This window comes from Tasmannia lanceolata, unplaced genomic scaffold (assembly GCF_043159265.1).
Source record: "Tasmannia lanceolata isolate RefF3 unplaced genomic scaffold, GAP_Taslan_0.1 ptg000025l, whole genome shotgun sequence".
Taxonomy (NCBI): Eukaryota; Viridiplantae; Streptophyta; class Magnoliopsida; order Canellales; family Winteraceae; genus Tasmannia; species Tasmannia lanceolata.
Genome location: NW_027518702.1, coordinates 8,982,591 through 9,003,370, shown reverse-complemented (window position 1 = coordinate 9,003,370; position 20,780 = coordinate 8,982,591). Strand labels below are relative to the sequence as shown.

The following is a 20,780-nucleotide window of genomic DNA, read 5'->3' as shown; positions in this document are numbered from 1 at the left end:
GTGCTTGCAGTATTCTCTCATTCTACGCTTTAAAACAGCAATTCATTACTTGTTATGTGAAGCCTGCAGATAATGTTGGACCAGCCTTGCAGTTTTTGAAATTTTGTTCTGCGTTCAGAAAGGTAAAATGTAATATGGATTTCTTTTCTCTTGGGACATTAGTCTGAATGGAATGGATGAATGAAAAATATTTCAAACATTTTGCACCATGTTGAGATAAAGATTCTTATAGCTTGAATGGATGGATTATGATAGGCTCTATGCGCTTCATATTGCTTCTTCAAATTGTCGTATTGAGGTGGGGTTTTTGTTTTCTTTTGTGGGTTCCTTTTAGTTTTTCTATTTTTGCTTTTGGGTAGTTTTTCTTCTTTTTTTTTTTTTTTCGGGTTGATAGGTTTTGAGTTTTGTGGTGTTTGGTTTGGTTGGTGGCAGGTGCTTTCCATGATTTTAGATCAATCTGTTCATCCAGATGTCTTGAATCATCATAAACATGTGAGAAATTTTGAGTTGGGGTCTTTTTTTCCCCACGGGGAGGGGGCGGCTTGGATTAGTGATTTGTGCTCGTTTGGTTTTGGCTTAGACTCCTCTTATGTTGGCTGCAATGCATGGGAAGATCTGTTGTGTTTGGAAGCTCCTCCAAGCAGGTGCAATTGTAAGTAGGATTCCCATTTTAATTTTCTTTCTCGTACTAATTTCTTGTAGATTTTGGTCTATGATTTCTTAATTGATCTGGGTTTTCTTTGGTTTTTGTCAGATTTTGATGTTTGATTCAATGCATGGAAGAAGTTTTTTGCGTTACGCCGCTTACTACAAATATTGAGATTGCCTGCAAGCTATTCGTTCTTTGTCGGTCTTTAAATGTATCTTGTGTATCTTACATTACCTACGCAACTGTAACACTCATATGATTCCTCCAAGCATATGTTTTTTTCTTTAACCAACGACGAGGGTGTGCCACATGGCACTCCTCTTTACCCTGTATTTAAGCAAAGTGTTTTAATTATTAGAGAAAAAATCCCCTACTATATCTCTGTATATAGAAGTTTGATTAGATTAGGCAACTTAGTTAGGGTTTATTTTAGTAATTGGACTCTTCTCTCACCTTAAATTAGTAACAAATCTCCTATGGGTTATCACGTTAAAATAAATATTGAATTGTTTCCTATTTACTCTCTCTCTCTCTACTATAATAATAGATTAATAGATATCCAAGGGACCTCTTGGATGCCAACCCAATTCGGTCCTTATCGGCTACTAATTTAATTTTAAGATAATCTTTTCTTATGTTATCATTTATCTATAGATAAAACTTTTATATCCATTGTTTGCAAATAATCATATGTAAGTGATGATGCCAACATCTGGTTCCACGATCAATGGCCCGTAGAGCTCCAATCTGCAATTGTTATGCGCTCACCCAAAACACGTTAGGAGTCCCAAGTCCCGGAGTTGTGACTACGGGAGACCACTCCGACGCTCAAGTCAGAAATCGGCACCGGCACAACAGGAGAATAGAATTAGGAAGTTTATGGTAATTGTGAGGATGACAATGATTTAAGATGTGTACCTTTGAGCGTGGGGATCTTTTTATAGAGAAGTTCACAACGGTTTAGGAGACTTCCCTTAATTGGAGTCTTACCTAATTGGTCGACTTTCCATGGAGATAAGTACCAAGTTTCCTAATGGAAATTGGTTTCTATTATGATCCATCGACCTTTAGAGGAGGATTGCCATGCTCGTTGGTGGGGACTTTCCCTTTGAAACTCTTTCCTCTTTGGAGAGGTTACTAAGTTGGAGATGGAGAGTCCTTCTTGTGCTTCCTTTCTAGAAGGCAAGGGTAGTTTCTTATTTAGGCTTAATGCCACGTGTCAAATATCTAAGGAGCGGATTTTACCCCTAACTATAAGTTCAAAAAAAAATACATATAAGATTATACAAATAACTTCGAGAGACATCCATAGAGGCCATAAGTATTTTCGAGAAGTTACAACACTCAAAAAGAGCAGCAGTGAGTACTATCTGCAATCTCCATCTCAGCCGTCCTTTTACAATTCACCAGTCTATTGGTTAGAATTGTTCGATTGGTGCAATTTTGCATAATTTGTATTTGTCATGCCCCAAACCCCACCCTGGGCATAGGACGTGGCAGCACCGTACACCTGTAAGACGAATCCCACAAAAGTACCAGGCTACAAAGCAATAAAAAAATAACCTGGCAATTCATAACTGAAATATCAAAGTTCAATTAATGCGGACCCATCAGAGTCAAATCAAATCTCATCTCTCCCCAGAGAGTCAAAGCGGAAATAAATAATATGATCTTTACATCTTATTCAAACTACTCAGTTCCTAATGAACTGAAAACAAATAAGCTAATCTCTGAGTCAAAATCCAAATTCCAAAACTAAGCGTCATGTTCCTCGTTAACCTCATGAGGGTCAAAACCTGACTTGAATTCAAATTTCAAAATTCAAATTACGAAGGTGGACAGTGAGGCTAGCTCAGGATGCACTCGAGGCTCTAAGCTTGAGTCTGACTCGACGAAGCCAAAAAGGGTTCTGATTCAAGAGGATCCATTGGATCAAAAGATGAATAATAAGTATCAGTCTAGTCCTGATATTGTTCCTGTAAAGACAGGATCTATAGTAAATAAAATGGACTCTTCGTTGTCTAAGGTGGACCTGATGATGAAAATACCTGGCTGGTGTGCCCATTAAGGACCCAACAAGGAGGAGGTGTCCTGGTAGATCCTTCTTCTGGAAATTAAAGGATACTGGTCTTAAAGCAAAATTTGGTAATTTTTGTCGAACGGGAAGAAGAGGATGAAGTATACTTAATCTCCCCCTGTTTGAGTAAGATGAGGAAGAAGAAGAAGAAGAAGAAGAGAAGTGGAAGAGAAAGGGTGAGCATTATTCAATTATAACCGAATAACCGAACCGAACCGATTTCGTCGGTTCGGTTCGGTTTTTTCCATTTCGGTCCTGTTTCGGTTAGTTTTTTTGGAAATTCGGTTTCAGTTATCTAAAAAAAAAATCGATTAACCGAAATAACCGAAATTATGATAAAACCCATTTTTTCCAAAAAAAAAGTGCTATATATGCACTCCGTAGGATCATCAAAACCGTCCATTTGATTGATCACAACTTAATTAGGTTGTGTTCAAAAAATCATTTCGATCGGATGATCCTAGCCTTCCGATCAAAACCAGGATTTTGCTTTTTTCCCTCTTTTCCTCCCACAATTCGGTTATTCGGTTATAACCGAATAACCGATTTTTTTTTCGATTTAGTTTGTAAAAATTTCAGTTCGGTTTCAGTTGCTTAAATTTGGTAACCGAAATTATTTCGGTTACCAAATTTTGGTTATTTCGGTTCGGTTATAACCGAATAACCGAAAAAGAAGGGCAAGTGCCACAACTGTGGGAAATTGGGTCACTTTGCAACAAATTGTAGGCTACTTAAGAAGCCTAAATCTGACACACAACAGAAGAAAGCTCATATGATGGTGGGCAAGGCTAAGCCTAGTAGTTTTGTTGCTATGTTGGGCAACGGTAAGGACAATACTTCTTCCGATTGGTGGTTAGATACAAGAGCCAGTGTCATATTTGCAACTCCAAGAAACTCTTTACTGATGTTGTTGGAGAGAAAGAGATTTTTACAGTGGCTAATAGAGCAGAAGCAGAGGTGACTCACACTGGAACTGCGAACTTGGTCATTTCTTCAGGTAAATTACTAACTTTAAAATATGTTAAAGCAATTCCTTCTCTTCAAAAGAATGTAATTTCCATTTGCCTTTTAGACAGTGTTGGTATGTGCACTTCTTTTTTGGATGGTAGTGTAACCTTATCTCTTAACTACGTTCTTGATCGATTGTATGTATAGATTGAGTTTAGCAAATGAAATAATTAGTCAAGTTAGTTACACTCTTATTGATCCTAAATTGTTACACTATAGATTGGGCCATGTGAACTATTGGAAAATAATACAACTTGTTAAAACTCATAATATACCTTTAGATACGTCGATTAAATTTGATAGATGTGAAGTGTGTGCACAAATCAACATCTCTAGAAAACCTTTTCGTTCGGTTTATAGAAGCACACAACTTCTTGAGCTAATACATTCTGACCTCTGTGATTTTAAAAGCTTCACAACTAGAGGTGGTCGGAAGTATTTAATGATTTTTATAGAAGATTTTTCATGATATTGTCATATTTATCTGTTAAAATTGAAAGATGAAGCTTTTGATAAATTTAAAATTTTCAAGACTTATGTTGAAAATCAATTGAACTTGAAAATTAAGAGATTTATGAGTGATGGAGGAGGAGAATACACTATGACAAAGTTCAAGCAATTATGTGCCTCTCAGGGCATAATACTTGAAACAACTGCTCCTTTTTCGCTTCAATCTAATGGCATAGTTGAACGTAAGAACATGACGTTAATAGAAAGGTTAAACTCTATGTTATTGACAGTTGGCATGCCTACTTGTTATTGGGGAGAAGCAGCTTTGACTGCCAATCACATCCTGAATAAAGTGTCACACTCTAAATTGACATCGATTCCTTATGAGTTATGGCATAAACATCCTTATAGATATGACACTCTTAAGACTTGGAGTTGTATTGCTTATGTAAGGATACAAGACCCTATGAGACTTAAAATGGGACCTAGAACCAACACTTGTGTGTATTTGGGTGGTACAAAAGACACTACTGGTGATCGATTTTTGGATCTATCTACCAATATGGTTATAGAATCTAGAGATGCAGTATTCTTTGAGAATAAATTTCTAAGAGATCATGGTTTGACCATACCGGACGATACAGAGATGGTTACAAAATCGCATGTGGAGTTAAACAGAATACTTCTGACACTCGTCCCACACTGATTTCTAAATCAGAACCTTTAAGAATATCTACAAGAGATCGAGTACCCAAAAACTTTGGTGAGGACTTTTTGACCTACCATTTAAATAATGATTCATCAACCTATAAGGAAGCGATGAGATCTAGGGACTCTTTGTTGTGGACAGAAGCTATTGATGATGAAATAAACTCTCTGTTACAAAATCAATCTTGGCAGCTAGTCGATTTGCCAAAAGGGGCTAAAACTGTGGGCTATAAGTGGATTTTAAAGAAGGAACTTAATCCTGACGGATCCATAGCTCAGTATGACGGATCCATAGCTCGGTATAAAGTACGTTTAGTAGCTAAGGGCTATACTCAAGTCAGTGGGATAGACTACTTTGATGTCTACTCACCGGTCTGTCATTTGTTTATGATAAGAATTCTTCTTGCTTTGGCATCTATTAGCGGTATGTTGTGCATCAAATGGATGTAAATACAACTTTCCTTAATGAAGACCTTACAGAAGAAATCTACATGAACCAACCTGAAGGGTTTGTCATGGAAGGTTTGAAAAATAAAGTTTGTAAGTTAAACAAATCTTTGTATGGTCTTAAACAAGCACCTAAAATGTGGCATCAGAAATTCGACAAGGCAGTAAAGAACTTTGGTTTTCAGACTAGTTACTCTGATAAATGCATTTACTTTCGTTCTGTGTCGAATAAGGTTGCAATTATTTGCTTGTATGTAGATGACATGTTGATTCTTAGTTCTGATATCTCTGTAGTGAGTGCCGTGAAATCAATGTAGGCTAAAGAATTCGACATGAAAGATCTTGGTGTGGTAGACACAATTCTTGGTATGAAAGTAACTTTTAATAGGCAAGAGATCACTCTTAGCCAAGCCCATTACATTGAAAAATTACTTTCTACATGGGGGTACAGTGAGTGTAAACCGATTGAGACACCATTTAATTATACCAAAAAGCTGAAACCTAATGAAGGAGCCAGTGTGAATCAGTTGGATTATTCTAAACTGATTGGTAGTCTCATGTATGCGATGAGTTGCACTAGACCAGACTTAGCCTTTACGGTAGGCATGCTGAGTTGTTTCACTGGTATTCCTGGCCTGAGCACTGGAATACCCTTATGAGGCTGATGAGATACCTTAAGGGTACTCTACGTTATGCTCTATGTTATACTGGCCATCCTCCTATCCTGGAAGGATATTCTGATGCATCATGGGGCTCAGAATTAGGAGACAGTAAATCTCCCAGTGGTTATATATTTACACTGGGTGGAGCAGCTGTTGCGTGGAAGTCAAAGAGACGGACTTGTATTGCTCTGTCATCTATGGAATCAGAACTTTATGCTCTAGCTTCTGCAGGAAATGAAGCAGATTGGATTATAGATCTGATCATGGACATTCCATTGACCCGTTTAAAGATTAATTCTTTAAGTATGTTCTGTGATAATTAAGCTACAATTACGATTGTAAAGAACTCATTCTTTAATGGTAAGAGGAGACATGTGAGGCTGAAACATGCAACATTGAATTATCTCATAGAACAAGGTATTATCACTTTGGTTGATGTGCGATCAAAGGATAATATGACCGATGCTCTCACGAAATGACTGAATAAATATCAAATATTCAAAACTGTGGGGGAGATGGGGTTAAAGACTGTATAGATAGGTATTAACCTACATCCTTGTTATTTTGAATTTTCGAATCTCCCTCTTTTGGCCAAGATAAGCACTTGATATGTTTCAATGATATTTACAGTTGTTTTCTGTCATTCCAAATTTGATGACTTGTCCTTTTTTTAGAAAGTTATTTCATTCCAAACTTGATGATACAACTTAACTCTAATTTGAATAAGATGATTGTAACATTCCAAATGGAAACATGGAATGGTTCTTTGCAAAAGAAACTATTTAGGTCTTGTTCTTGTATTGAAACTTGACAATGATGCTTATTGATATTTGTTTTTACAGCCATTATGAAATTGTACTAAGTTCTTCTGGTAGAACTAGATACTTTAGTGTTTTACACAAATGATTGGATTCATTTTCATGAAATTCATATTTGGTAATTTACAGGAATTGGCGAAAATGGAGGAGCTTGCCTCAATCTGGATTTTGATGAGGATGACTTGATGAGTGAATCCTTATAGAGCGGTGGGAACTATTATTTTGTTTCAGTTGAATAAATAGTTCACTTACATGTGAAACTGCTTTTGTTTGAGTTTAGATTATTTCTAAAACTCTTGGTTATTCTTTAAAGTATTCTTGTTTTCAGTTCGATTACGGATCTTTTTTGATATGGTGATATGGATGATTCAATATTTTGTTTGGACATTACATTATCTATTTATTGGATTGGGCTATATATAGAACATAGGAGGAGATTGTTAGGTATATAGTATAACCCTAATTATGTTCTAATATAAGCCCAATAAGATAATGGATCGGTGTAGTGGGCCTACATGGGCTAGAGTCCATTAACCCTAGTGTATCTCTATACATAGGGGCTGGAGGCAACAAACAAGGTATTCCAAACTAGATACCTAGGGTGTAATGCTTCAAGCAACCTCTTGCTTGATTCAACAGTTTTTTGGGGTTTTTTTTAAGGATGGGCCATCATTGATCAAAGGTGGGTGTGGATGCAAAGTCAAGGCCCGTCTCTCAAGAGGGCCCTCCCGATAACCCTCGGATTAAAAAATACAAATGTCGAATCTCACTTGGTAAAAAATCTTCCCTAGATAAAAAAGAACTCCGAACTAGGAAGCCTCTCGCCGAGAAGAGTGTGGAAGATGTATATAGGCATGGATGGGCTTTCGAAGTAAGCTCTATGTTTTACTGTTGGCGGGAGAAGGATAACAAATTGATGCTTAACTCGGAGCCTGTGTCAATCAATTCTGGGAAAAATATCTCAGTGGGGGTTTGGGTCAGTGTTAGGCAGTGGAGGTGTAGGAGGGAGGGTCAAGATTGTTTACAATGAAGCTAGGGTTTTGGAATGGAAGGGGTCTGAGGGAGGATAAGAAGATTCAAGCAGTTAAGGATCTAGTTCATCACCGTAACCTTATTGCAACTGTGGAGTCAAAGATCATGGGAGTTACTGCTATCCCGGAGGTGGCTTCAGATGGAGAAAATCAATAGAAGGAGGTGGGCACTGCTATCCCGGACGTGGAGTCCATGATGTCTAGAGACTCGATGGACGTGGATCTCAGCGGAAAAATAAAAAATTGTCTTAGTAGGGCTGACCAGGTTCCTATAAAGGAAGAGAAAGAGAAGGCCCTGTTGGAGGAAGAAGAGCAAGGTTATTCAAATGAATTTGAGGAGATGGCTAGAATGAGGGATATTCTAGTTATAGGTTACAAGGAAGACGTTGATGGGAAAAAAAATTGTTTCTTGAAATTAAGAAAAGGGACATGGGAGAGAAAAAAGGTAGGACCCCTGGACGTGGGAGCCGAAAGCTCAAAGCTTTTAGGAAATGAATGGGGGGTTTTTCTGTGTAAATAATCTTGTGAATGTTTTTTTGGGATGATTGGAAGTTTTTGGAATTTTTGGTGGAAATGTGGTAGGCTACGAAAGTCCGTGGATGTTGTAAGTGCTTGGAATTTTGAGTTGGGTTGGAAGCCTATGGTAAAAGTCTTTTGTTGATAAGTATTATGGGGGGTTATATTGGTTTATCTAAGTGTGCTTGAGGAACAGTGTTCCTTCGCCACCCGGGGGTGATTTTCTCCCCCGGATAACCATTCCTTCCCATGGTGGTTGTTTGGAGTTTTCCTTAGTTACCAAGGTGGGGAAGACATGGATCTTTGATAGCATTTCGAGGCATATAAGCTCCTTAGTTTTCATGAATTATGTGGCTGATTGTTGGGTTCTATGGTGTTTTATGTTGTTGGACTCTCTGGAAGTTATAGTAGAAGGTTTCTATGAAGGGTTGATGTAGGAGGAAGTCTTTAATGATGATCGGAGCCTTACTATAGCTCCTAAGTCCTAATGCTTTTTTACATTTCTTTTGGTCCTGGAGTAAGCTCCTGGTGGGACTACTAGTCCTATGTATATTCCATGGTACGAATATAATAGTCAATTTTCATTAAAAAAAAATATAGAGAGAAATGTCAATATGGTTTTGAGGGTAGTTATATGACGCAAGTACATATTTATTTTTCCAAGGAAAAAATGAGCAAGTAGGGGTATGTCTAGCAACCAGGATTTTTTTTCATGATAAATTACTTTCTCCAGGTGGTGAAAGAGGTTAGGCGACTGGGAGGAGAGACTTGAGAGGGCGGGAGAGAGAAGTGGCTAACAACCAGGAAAAATAGTGTCAGCTTTTGAGTTAAGAGTTTATGTTTCCTGATTTTTCAGGCTTTTCTTACCCCCTCCTCACTCAGTCCCTGTCCCATCTATCCCTATCCCATCCTCTCACCGTTGAGCAAGCTAATATTCCAGAAAAAAATAGTCATAGTAGCCAAACGAGCCCTAGGAATACCAGCGAGCTCAGATTCAAACCCATTTATCTGTTTGGCCTTGCTATGGTTGGACAAAGCATCAAAATCCATCAGGCAATTCTGACCTTCCAATTTCTGGCCGTGCATGTAGGCAAAATCCATTTTCATCAGACGATTCTAAACCTCCAAATAGTCAAAATTGTCCAAAGGGAGTGAATTTTGATACATGGCCCATCCATGGCAGGGCCCAAACAGAAAAATGGTTCGGATCAATTGGGCCTCACTTGTACTCCTACCTGCTCATCATGGATCATATAAAAACCCAATTTTCGCTAAACAAATCCTTGCATAATTTCTTCCTAGGATTGGCTACCCTGCTCGATAAGTTTATCTTGAAATTATCTCGTCTGTTATTCACTCATATGCAAGAACAAATGTGAACATGAACAGAGAATAGTAAGTCTATCCAAGGATAAAATAATTCTCACCATGGAACCCCATGGTCAACAGCCCCAATGAGATTTTTTTCCTTTTTTTTTTAATGGCCCCCAATGAGGTTTCTTGATCAGATCTTGGATTGGGATTCAGAATGGGTCTTTGGGCCATGAGATCCTGTACCCAATGCCCTACAAAATGAAGAAGAAAGCACTATAGACATGGAAGAGATCTTAGTACTCTTATCAATATTGCCAGCATAGATAAGAAAACAGCTCATAAAAATTGATCTACTTCACAAAAATAATCAAAAGAGGGACAGAACCCTTAAATAAACATTGACAGCAGTGAGTAGCTATGAAAAAGGCTACCATTCCCTACAAGTTAGAAGTCCATCTCCTTTTATAAGGGCCCTTACTGCAACCACGGGATTTCTTCCTTCACAAAAGATAAAATGGAAAAACCTGCCAAATAAACTTAGCCATCATCTTCCTCGTCGCCATCCTCGTCTTGCTCGTCGTCGTCATCCTCAGAGCCATCAGCACCATTTTCCTGAGAATGGACACAGGGCACTCACTCATTATTTGGACTTACAGAGTACTAATGAGGAAAGAATTGAATAGCATGGTGTTAGATTGGCAAGTGGTGTTCGTTTTCAGTGGAAGCCAAATAACGTGTCAATGCTCATCCATGTGTAACCCATCTATATGCCGTGCTTTTTAACTAAAAGAAAAAAAGTCTGAAGGCAGCAAAACTAGGGCCCTGTTTGTTTAAGAGATGCAAATCGATTATTGGACTCAATGTAATTTGTGTCCAATAATTGGTTTGGCGCACACACTTGGTTGTCATGATCTTAAACGAACAGGGCCTAAGTAATCTGCATGGGAAGAAGGGGATAAAACAGGCAAAAGCCCTGATGTTAAGAACCCCAGAACAGAAATGTAACGGATGAAATGTACATGAAGAAACTATTCGATTTTACCTAGAAGTGACCAACAAGAAGCTCAAAGAAGCAAATCAGAGAAGAATGGTTACAAAAAATGTAAATCCTGGCCTCGGATTCTGTGGACAATAGCAATCAATTTTAATGGAAAGACATTAAGAATCTCTTCATCTGTATTTACCTCATCATCCTCATCATCTTCTTCATCGAAATCCTCTTCATCAGCCTCCTGCATCAATGAGACCGTAACTTAAAAAAGTACAAATGACATGGAACCCCCACTGAGGTGACATTATCATTGGAAATAAAGTATATTAAAGGAAAAGGACAAAACTCACATTGTTGAAATATTTCAGAGGATTTGGCCATAGATCTTCCTTGATTATCTCAGCCACCTGCAAGGGTAGAAGTTAATGTCAAATTAACAGAAGAATATTTGATGCAAGAGGAAAAACAACCAAAGGAAAATCCAAACAGAGTGGCTGGCAACATTTGAATTCATAAAAACCAAATTTCTTTTTAAAAAAAGCAGCAAGATAAACAACAAAGCATATTGAAGGTTATTAATTCAGTCATTACAATGGTCACCATAATCCCAATGGCAAGAAACGTGAAATAGACGCAAAATTTGAATGGTAGGAATCTTGAAATGGTCAAACATACAGTTATAAAAGATACCTCATCATGAAGCCCTTCTGAAAGATCCTTCTGCTGAGTTTCACCGAACCAGCTGAAAAAGCTGCACTCGCACCACAGAAAAAAGTCAGATTCAGGTAAACATAATTGGAGTGATGCATAAGCATTATGATACTCATGGCATGGAGAATACCAAGTATATCATATAGGTAGTGTACTCTTCTGCTATCAATGAAACCGAAAGAAACACAAAAAACCCATTGTGTTTCGTATAGATCGAGACTTGTAGCTTGATTCTTGACCCATTCTATACTGGGAAGAATTAAAAGAAATCGTTCGAGAACACTAATTCCGGAACGGGTTACCTACTCCTCACGGTAAAAAAGCGAGCCCAAGCGAGGCGATAGCGAAACGAGAACGACAATGATTAGACTATTAGAGTGAGCGGAGCATGTAGAATAAGAGTATAATATCATTGAAGATAGAGAAATTATGAGTAGGCGTACAAACTCGCACTCATCATCCCATCCTTGATATTTGATCCAACAAAAGCCGTTGTTGGATCAAATATCAAGGGTGGTATTTCCATCATACCACCTTTACGTGTTTCTTTCCCTTTTTCTTTTTTTTGAATGGCAGCCAATTTTATTGCCAAGAAAAAAAAAACTGAGGTGGTCAATACATCCGGAATCCGGATAAAAAGAAAATAACACAGAGAAGAAAGACATAAAAGAAGACTCAAGGAGGAAGGGAATCAAACACAGCCAAATGAAATTTAGATACACCTTCCCTAGCAAGGCTATCAGCCACCCCATTTGCGGATCGACGAATGCAATGGAATTCTATCGAAGAAGATCCTAACCAATCCTGCATCTCATCAAAAAGATTATCAAATCTCAAAGGTGTTTCTGCGCACCTTCACGGGGCCGTTTGGATACGCGGATTTTAGAATCTTGGATTTCCTCAAAATCCTGGATGGGAGACAAGAGAAGGAGACCGTCCGTTTAGCTTCTCTTTAGAATCATGGATGTTAAATAAGATATCCAGGTTTTAGAAATCTCTCCCCCAACCTGAGATTTCTAAAACCTGGAAACATAGGATGATCTCCGACTCTCTTGCTGGCGGAAAGAAGGGCAAGAAATCAGAAAACGACGGCTGGTCTCCTTCTCTCATCTTCCATCTACTATTTTGAAGAAATCCAAGATTCTAAAATCCATGTATCCAAACGGCCCCTACGTGTTTCTACGCCCATTAATTATACAATTTCCCTTGAAGATATATGCGCATGCATATGTATACAGCACACATATGCTGTATGCATGTTGCGTGTTTGTCTTCTAAATCAATTACGGATCTAAACAGCATAGGCATGTAATGTATGCACGTTGTGTGTTCGTCTTCTAAATCAATTACGGATCTAAACAAACAAGGAAATGCACCCACAACCATGAAACTCTTCAGTCACCAAATTTAACAGAGACACAAATCAAAAATAATTACAACTAGTAGCATGTAGCATGACATCCAATTTCAAATAGTTCAGACCAATTTCAGAAGCAGCACACCACTTAACCAATGATAATATTATGATATACTATGTATATAAGTCCAAAATTTTTATGCAGATATCCCTCCAAATGCATTAATTGATTAATTCAGAATTCATACTCTTCCACCTTCTCCCAAGTTACAACTGCTTGCCATCATAGACTTAAGCATAGACAATTAGTCCATATCTGCCTGCAGACAAACTAGATCCAGTTTGAACAATATTTGGTGCGTAGCTTATTGTATTTCCCAATCCTCTTTGTGTCATCTAACTCGTGAAGCCTGTCCCCTTAGTTACCAGAGGCAGTAGAAAGTGAGAACCAAAGAGGCAACAAAAAAAAAAGTAATTTAATTTTATGATATCAATGAATTGCAAGATCTGGAATGGAAGTCGCAAGCCAATCAGAACATTTGTGCAACTATACAGATGCCACATTTCTTTTCATATTAGAAGATTGATCAATATGTTTAGGGAAATGATATCAGCACCACCATGTTTTGATAATTGCAATGGCCCATCTTGTCTTTTTCTTTTTAATTGGTTTCTAAGAGTCTTTTTTGGGAACTGTACCCTCCCTCCCTCCCTCTCCCCATCCTGTTTGATTCGTATTGCGGGGCATTGTGACTTTGACAAGGCAATTAAAAATGTCCTAAAATAAAGAGATAAATAGCACAGTATCAACTCCCAAATAAAAACTTGGTCTACGGTCTACCCATTCCAAGGTATGCTGAAGAACCAGCCTATGAGTTGGTTTCCCAAATATGTATCAGATGAACAAGTCTAATTTGTAAAATACTGTCAAAACTTCTGCTGTTCACAAGGGAAGGATTATTCAAGATTTCCACTTAAGAGATGATACCAAGAGAATTTATCTCCAACAACCATGAAAATGTGACTCCATGCCCATACTCGGTTAAAATCAAAAGGGTTTCTGAGTGCTCTCCTCATACCTGCCCCTCACTCAGCTCTGAACTCCAAAGAATAAACTGATCATTGAGAACTTTGAAACCTCATAAACAAACTCAATAATGGAAGTAGTGCAGTTTTTTCCGGCTCTAGCTTGCCTCAAAGGATCACTATCTCGAGGAAAACAATCCTCGTGTGGGGGGTGGGCCGGGGTGGCTCCCAGAGTCAAAGAATAGCCTCAAGAGAAAAGATTTTTTAGTGCCAAAATAATAACCTACCACCAACAAGAAGCTGAAAAAAATTCTCTTGGAACAGGAGATCTTGTCCAAGGTTTTAAATTTCGGTTTCGGAATGCGTTTCGGTACTCACCGAAACCGAAATTTTGAAATTTCGGACGAAATCGTTTAACACCTATTTTATCTCGTACATAATTTCGTCCGGAATTTCCGAAATTTCGGGATAATATTAAATAATTATCAAGAATCTAGATTTTTGGGTGAGATCCCTTAAATTTCGGACGAAATTTCGATCGAAATGAAGTAACGTTTCGATTTCGACCGAAATCCAAAATTTCGGTCGAAATTTAAAACCTTGATCATGTATATTATAACTGAAATCTGAAATCTTGTATCTAATACAAAATGTCATAACCTGGTCACATAGCAAAATAAACATACTACGACTGATAATATACCTAATTTGGAGAAGTGTATATGTATCAATGACCATTTAAATTGTGCAAACATTGATGGGACCCAAATTTTAGTAAATGATAACCAAATAAAAATCAATTTATTAATTGCTCAAAAAATACAAGAAAGAGCTGTAATAGAAACCTTTCTTCAGCATGAGGCCGCTTGTTCCCCTTTTTATCGTGGCTGACACCGTTAGCAAGATCCTTCAAACATTACACGGAGCAAATTTCAGACTACAACAAAAACAGCATGGTTATAAATAAATACAGAAATACTAGAAAAAGCATCAAAATCTTACCATACTCTTTTTCCACTTGATTGTTGTGCCAGTTATCTTTGTTGTTCCTTCATCGTAGAAGCAAAATGTCTTTGTAAGCTTTGTATCCTCAAAGTACGGGTTAGGGGAGAAGTTCTGGAATATCAGAGGCACCATAATTAATAAACAATTAAAATGGTTCTTAAACTGCCGCAGAAAACAGATTACAACAAAAAGAAGGAAAAAGAAAAACAAACCAAGAAATGGGAAGAAACTCACAAAGGTAACAGAATACCCGGATTTCACATCTTTGAAATCCTCAACATCCAGAGAAAGCAAGAACTTGAAAATCTACATAAAGGAAGAAAAATCAATGGTGTAGTCAGCATTCATGCAGCTATCCACACGTGACTAATCAAATAGTAATATTCATGATTATCATCATATGGTTTTCGGTACTCAATTTGAGATAACCAAATCTGGCAGGAACTGGAAAATAGCAATACAAGTTCAACAAGGGAAAAATGCCTTTCAAAAAAAAAAGTTCAACAAGGGAAAAAAGGTGAGAAAGATGTGTCAATGCAATATGCTAGCGCATGTATTATAGGAACGAGTGCAAACCTTCTGATCTTCCTCAGTCAAAAGATCACACAGCGCGGGATGACTCAAAAACTGCATAGTGTAGCATTCCATAAGTCATTGATGAGAAGGACCTCACAATTCCGTTAGAATTATCAGAGACTGGGCAGTTATAAGTCTTAAATTAAGAAATGGGGAAGTAAATCAATTGATAAAGGATGGACAACAAACCGCAGTTAACCAAAAATCGGGAATTGATTGAATGATTTCACTCCGTTTATTGTAAACCGGCCTGCGTAATTCATTATACTTCTGTTCCACTTCCAAAACTTTGTCACTAGCTTCCTCATTGACCTATTAGACATCAATAAACAGAAAAAACGTCAAGCTAAGGGCTGCAGAAGGTAGACAGAACAGAAAGCACGAGTATGAAAGAAAAGAAACAGAATGTTGGAGATAAATTAGAGAAGAAATGCGTGTATAAAATAATAACAAAGAACAACACATTAACTTGACAACTAGCCAATGTCGGATAACGGAAGTCAGAAGTCCTTTTAGCCAAATCTGGAGTATCTTGCTCAAATATGATTGTGTAGCACGAGATGCCAAATCTGTAGTGTTTTTTTTTGGGTAATGCCCGGGCAGTATTCTTACCCCTTTTTTCACTTTACCATTAATAAAATACTTTTTAGGGAAAAAAAACCATGGTCTGCAATGGTAAAACAATTCAAATCAACAAAAAGGAAATTAGAATATTCAAGTGGCAACAAAACCCTTCCTATTCGGAGCAGATATCAGAAGGATGCATAAAACATGGAATAAAATTACATAAATTGCATAAAAGGTTCCTAAAGAAAAAAGAATCCACTAAAAAACACTGCATCTATGCCTAGTTTGTTGAGTGAAATGGGTGTAAGATAATAAAGTGAATGAACGACTACCATCACACTAAAAGCTTGAATGTAAGCATCTATGAAGTATTTATTTCAACCTAATAAACGCCATAAGAAATTTCAAAAGGCTGGGACTCCTTTAGTGGAGCAAATTGAAGAAGATGATAGGTGTTGTAGAACTATTTCATTCAAAATGGAGATAAACCACTTATTATATTGAACTTTGATTTTAGACAGAATTAAGATAGGATTAGGGTCTTCAAGCCACCCAACAGTATCAACTGATGAAATAAGAAAATAGATGGAAAAATAAAAATCAAATTTAGGACAGCACCAATGAAATGGAAAATAGACATAAGACAATGTTTAAGGGACCAAATCAAACCTCTCAGTTGCCGACCCGAAATAGAAAGCACACACAGACACACCAAACACCTACTATCCTTAGCCATTTACTTTCTATATCGGTAGCAGATACATTATTAATAAAGAATGAAGCACTTGCAAATACAAGGGGTGAGCTGTCCCGCTGCCTCTCAAGGCATACAACCCTCATAAAAGCTTTATCAGACAAATAAGACGGTAGCCCAGCACAGCCCACTAACTACCTACGGAAACAGGTACGCTACAGAAGAACAGAAAAAAAAAGGCTGACAAAACAAAATGAGCTCTGTGGCACATGATGAAACAGGTTTAAAAAATACTACTGGTACGACAAAGCTGCAGGAAGGAAATGACATGGAAATTTCCGACAAGAATCCAGTGTTCAGATCATTCCAATAATTTCACTTGTTCCGATTCGTTCTGGTCAGTACTTTCTTTAGTTCTGATCATGCCAATTATTTTAATTGTTCCGATTCGTTCGGGTCAGTACTTTCTTAGGATATTTTATCATTTTCCTAAAAAAGTTAGATGCTTTATGGGCCTATTCAATTGAAAAACTGGCTCCAATCAACGTTGGGGTTGAATAATAACAAAAGGATTCCTTTATATGAATTATATAAATGGTACTTCTATCAATGAATATGTGATTATGTATTGCTTTAGTTTTTGCTATTGTTTTTTTTTTTAATTATGTTTTTGCTATTGTTCTTATTAATTTTTTTATACTTTTGGTCGCAAATTCGAATTTTTAACTTCCTAAAATATTTCTCATGTCTTTCCAAAGTGGAACACTGGAATAAGCGGAATACTGAAACATTCAATTCCAAAAGGGAAAAAAAAAAAGAACACCCAGAGGAACGGAATTGAGAAATCTACTCTTAAGCAATTATTTTATTACTAAAATGTCACCGTGGGTCCGTGACCTAGGTTTCCCTACTAGCACCCCCTTAGAAGCTCTAGATCCACTAGCTCTATAAATCTTTTTCTCTCCAGACCCTTCTTTAAGACTTGGGCCGTCATATATATGCAAACACATATGTAATTCATGTTTCTGACACATAAATACTGGCAATAAGTATTATTTTCGGGCTTCATTCACATTAGAATTCCTTAAAAATTCACCAGCCCTTATTTCAGATTATCATTCTCAGTTATGTCGTAGCCATAACCACTTAGAGAGGGAGGAACGATTCTTCTTGTAAATTTGTAATCGAGACCTTCTAAATTCAAACTACATTCACCACATACAGCTAATCATTCCAAAAAGGAAGTCCCTTCAAGGGCATTTTTGTAACATGAAATATGAAAGTGACATTTGGAAAGAGAGTTAAATAAAATTGCAAATAAAAGAAAGGTGTCTTCAATGATAAGAGCTCTATCTGCCAACCACAAGCACCTACTTCGACCCAAGATCTGACCGTGCGATATCATAAAGAAGTAAGAAACACATTAAAAGAAAATTTCCATTACATGTAGTCAGAGAAAAAAATAAGTCACGTCACTCAAGCAAAAAACAGAACAAAACAAAAACGTCGCTGTTTTTTCTTCGCTGGGAGAATAAATATTTCTACTGCAAGGACATTTTTGTGCTAAATATATTCAAACATATGAAAAGAAAAGGTAACATACTCCATGAATGTTACAATTAAACACTTGATAATACAAAATTTGTAATATATTTAAGAAAAAATAAGCCATCAACGAAAAGAAAAAAAGCTAATTTGTTACTGTTAGAATATGTTAAGAATTAAGATCTTACCGTTGGATCATCTTGGAGGTAGATTGGGCAAGTTGGTTAGATGAGGTGACTTAGATAGATTAGGCAACTAGATTGAATTAGAATGATCTCTTTCCAATTTTTTTAATGGTAGAATGATCTCTTTCCATAGTTGTCCAATTCTATGTTTATCATCTAATTGCTCTATATACGCACTATTTGATTCTTCTGTTGAAGTATAAATGAATAAATAACACCAAATCTAACAGCTTAAGCTTTTGGAGTAATTGGTTGATTTACATGGTATCAGAGCTATTACCTCACAACCCAACTACTTGATATTAAAAATCTACATGTACGGCCAACCCAAAAACCAGGGCCACGCGTGAGTGGTTTTTTCACAATAAAAAAAACAAATCTTTTTTTTTTTTTTGAAAAATGACAAAGTTTCATTAATATTAAGATAGCAATCGGGACCAGGAGTCCCATCCTGCTTTACAGAATATTAATGGATAAGGGCACGGGCATCCCCGAGACCAAATCGAAGATGTACAATGTAAGAGACGTACAATAAGCAAAACTAGTCCTTCCTACCATTCAGCAACCTAGTTTCCTGTCAGTTCCCATAACATTCTTGATGCACCTCTCAAAATACAGGTCAAACTTGCGCTCTGAAATTCTAGAACCATGAACCTCCAAGAGCGCATCACGTGGCTAAAGTATTCACCCAAGCGATTCTATTTGGATATAGACAGGAGTGTAACACTTCCATTAAACAATAGCTAATTTGGGTGTGTATCAACAGGATTTTTTATTTTTTTTTAAAAAAGCTTTTGGAGTAACTGGTTTTTTCAATAAGATCTTAACATATTCTAACAACTACAAAATGAACACAAAAACATATACGTTCTAGTCAAAAAATACAATACATTAAAACAAAGGGAAAAAGCATAGCATGAGATTGTGATGTATATATAATATTTCAGTATAGATAATAGACTACTAATGAGAATTGCAGAAATAAAAGATACATCAAAAATAAAACTACGACCTTATATTTTCTTGTGAAAAAAAAATGCGGTATATTAATATGAAGGGAAAAAGAACAGTGTGAGATTGTGACGTATATATTGTTAGGAGAAATTATATGGTGGACGGCCGTACATGCACATGCAGCCCTAGAAAACAATGGGACCCACATTTTTGGGGTGATCTTAACCGTTCATTGGTTGGGCCCTGATGTAGATAGGTGTGCCTAGAAAATCTTCTCCATAGGATGTTACTGAACCATCGATTTGTGAAGGTTTAAAACGGACGGCACAGTATAAAAACCTCTACAGATTGGAGGGTTAGGATCATCCTATGGAGAAGATTTTCTGTGCACACAATGTGGGCCACATGCAATAGCAGGCCGTCCACCATATAAATTCTCATATTGTTAGAACAAGTTTTCATTTAGATTATTTTTTCCTTATTTCCACGCTTCATTAGGTTTCCTTAATTTCCTTTTTCTTATTTTGCTGATTTATGTTTCCTATTTTACATTGGGCGACGATATTTTCACTCCCCTGCAGTACGCATGCGCCCCCCTTTTAACGTGATTTGACGTCAAAAATCGTTAAAGTTGCCAAATGCCCATTGTTCGTACTGTGGGGGGGGGTGGTGAAAATATGATCTCCCTTTACATTTCCTAAGTTTTATATAATGTAGATGTTGTATAGCTATTCAAAGACAAAATAAATAATCACATGGAGTGTTTCAACACATTGTAAGCCTGAGGTTCCTCAAATTAACTCAAAATTTTCCTCTTTCTCCATCATCTTCTTCTCTATTTTCTATCATATATATAATATTCCAGTATAGAAAGACTATTGATGAGACTTGCAGCACTAAAAGATTATGAACAGATAAAGGAAAGAAATGAAATGGCAAAATAAAGAACAGGAGAATCGAGAAAAGGGGGAAAAAGAGGAAATTTTTACCTTTTCGAGTTCGTCTTGAATCTCTTGCAACTTCTCAATGGAGAGAACGAGCTCTCCGTCAACGTGATCGGAATCCTCTGCCTCTCCGACCTTCGTTCTCTTTCCCTTGTCTGCAATCATCTTTCAAAACCCTAGATTTCCCGATCTTTCTAAACCCTAACCCTAATTTTCAGAGAGAGAGAGAGAGGAATGGATTTTGGTTTCGGCAGTGTTGAGAGTAACAAACGAAGGGGTTCGGGTGCAAATGGATTTTATCAGTATTTATATGATCTCTCTTTGTGTGGGGAAGACACCTAGTGGGGCCCATTGCATAAGATATTTACAACTCTAACCCTAACCCTAACCCTAACCCTAACCCTAATACTCACCCTAGCCCTTGGAGTAGGGAGAGATTGTTGAAGTTGGTAAGCTTGGAAAGCGGGAAGATATTTACAACTATAACCTAACCCTAATCTTAACCCTAGCCTTGACCCTAGCCTAGCCTTAGCCTAGCCTTAGCC

The 20,780-nt window shown here is 37.2% G+C and overlaps 2 protein-coding genes across 13 annotated transcripts in view; one reads left to right on the top strand and one right to left on the bottom strand.

Annotated features, from left to right (window-relative positions):
• LOC143858006 (uncharacterized) overlaps positions 1-1,025 on the top strand; it is a 37,602-nt gene extending 36,577 nt beyond the window's left edge. For 5 of the 12 annotated variants that reach the window (XR_013238835.1, XR_013238832.1, XR_013238834.1 and 2 more), the window contains 4 exons: positions 70-122; positions 223-298; positions 433-652; positions 755-1,025. Coding sequence is in view for 2 of the 12 variants with exons in the window: in XM_077368588.1 (XP_077224703.1) it covers positions 63-122; positions 433-652; positions 755-768 (294 nt within the window). In the remaining 10 variants the exon portion in view is untranslated. Of the gene's footprint in view, positions 1-62; positions 123-222; positions 299-432; positions 653-754 lie in introns of all 12 variants that reach the window. The other 7 variants (XR_013238831.1, XR_013238827.1, XR_013238829.1 and 4 more) reach the window with 3 other exon arrangements.
• Positions 1,026-9,958: 8,933 nt separating this feature from the next.
• Positions 9,959-20,524, bottom strand: LOC143857911 (NAP1-related protein 2-like). Its single transcript, XM_077368443.1, has 10 exons — positions 20,281-20,524; positions 15,536-15,658; positions 15,347-15,397; positions 15,005-15,076; positions 14,768-14,881; positions 14,611-14,672; positions 11,362-11,422; positions 11,022-11,078; positions 10,865-10,912; positions 9,959-10,292 (listed from the first exon to the last, which is right to left on the bottom strand). The coding sequence occupies exons 1-10, from the start codon at positions 20,398-20,400 to the stop codon at positions 10,218-10,220; spliced, it is 783 nt and encodes a 260-aa protein (XP_077224558.1). The 5' UTR covers positions 20,401-20,524; the 3' UTR covers positions 9,959-10,217.
• Between the last annotated feature and the right edge of the window lie 256 nt (positions 20,525-20,780).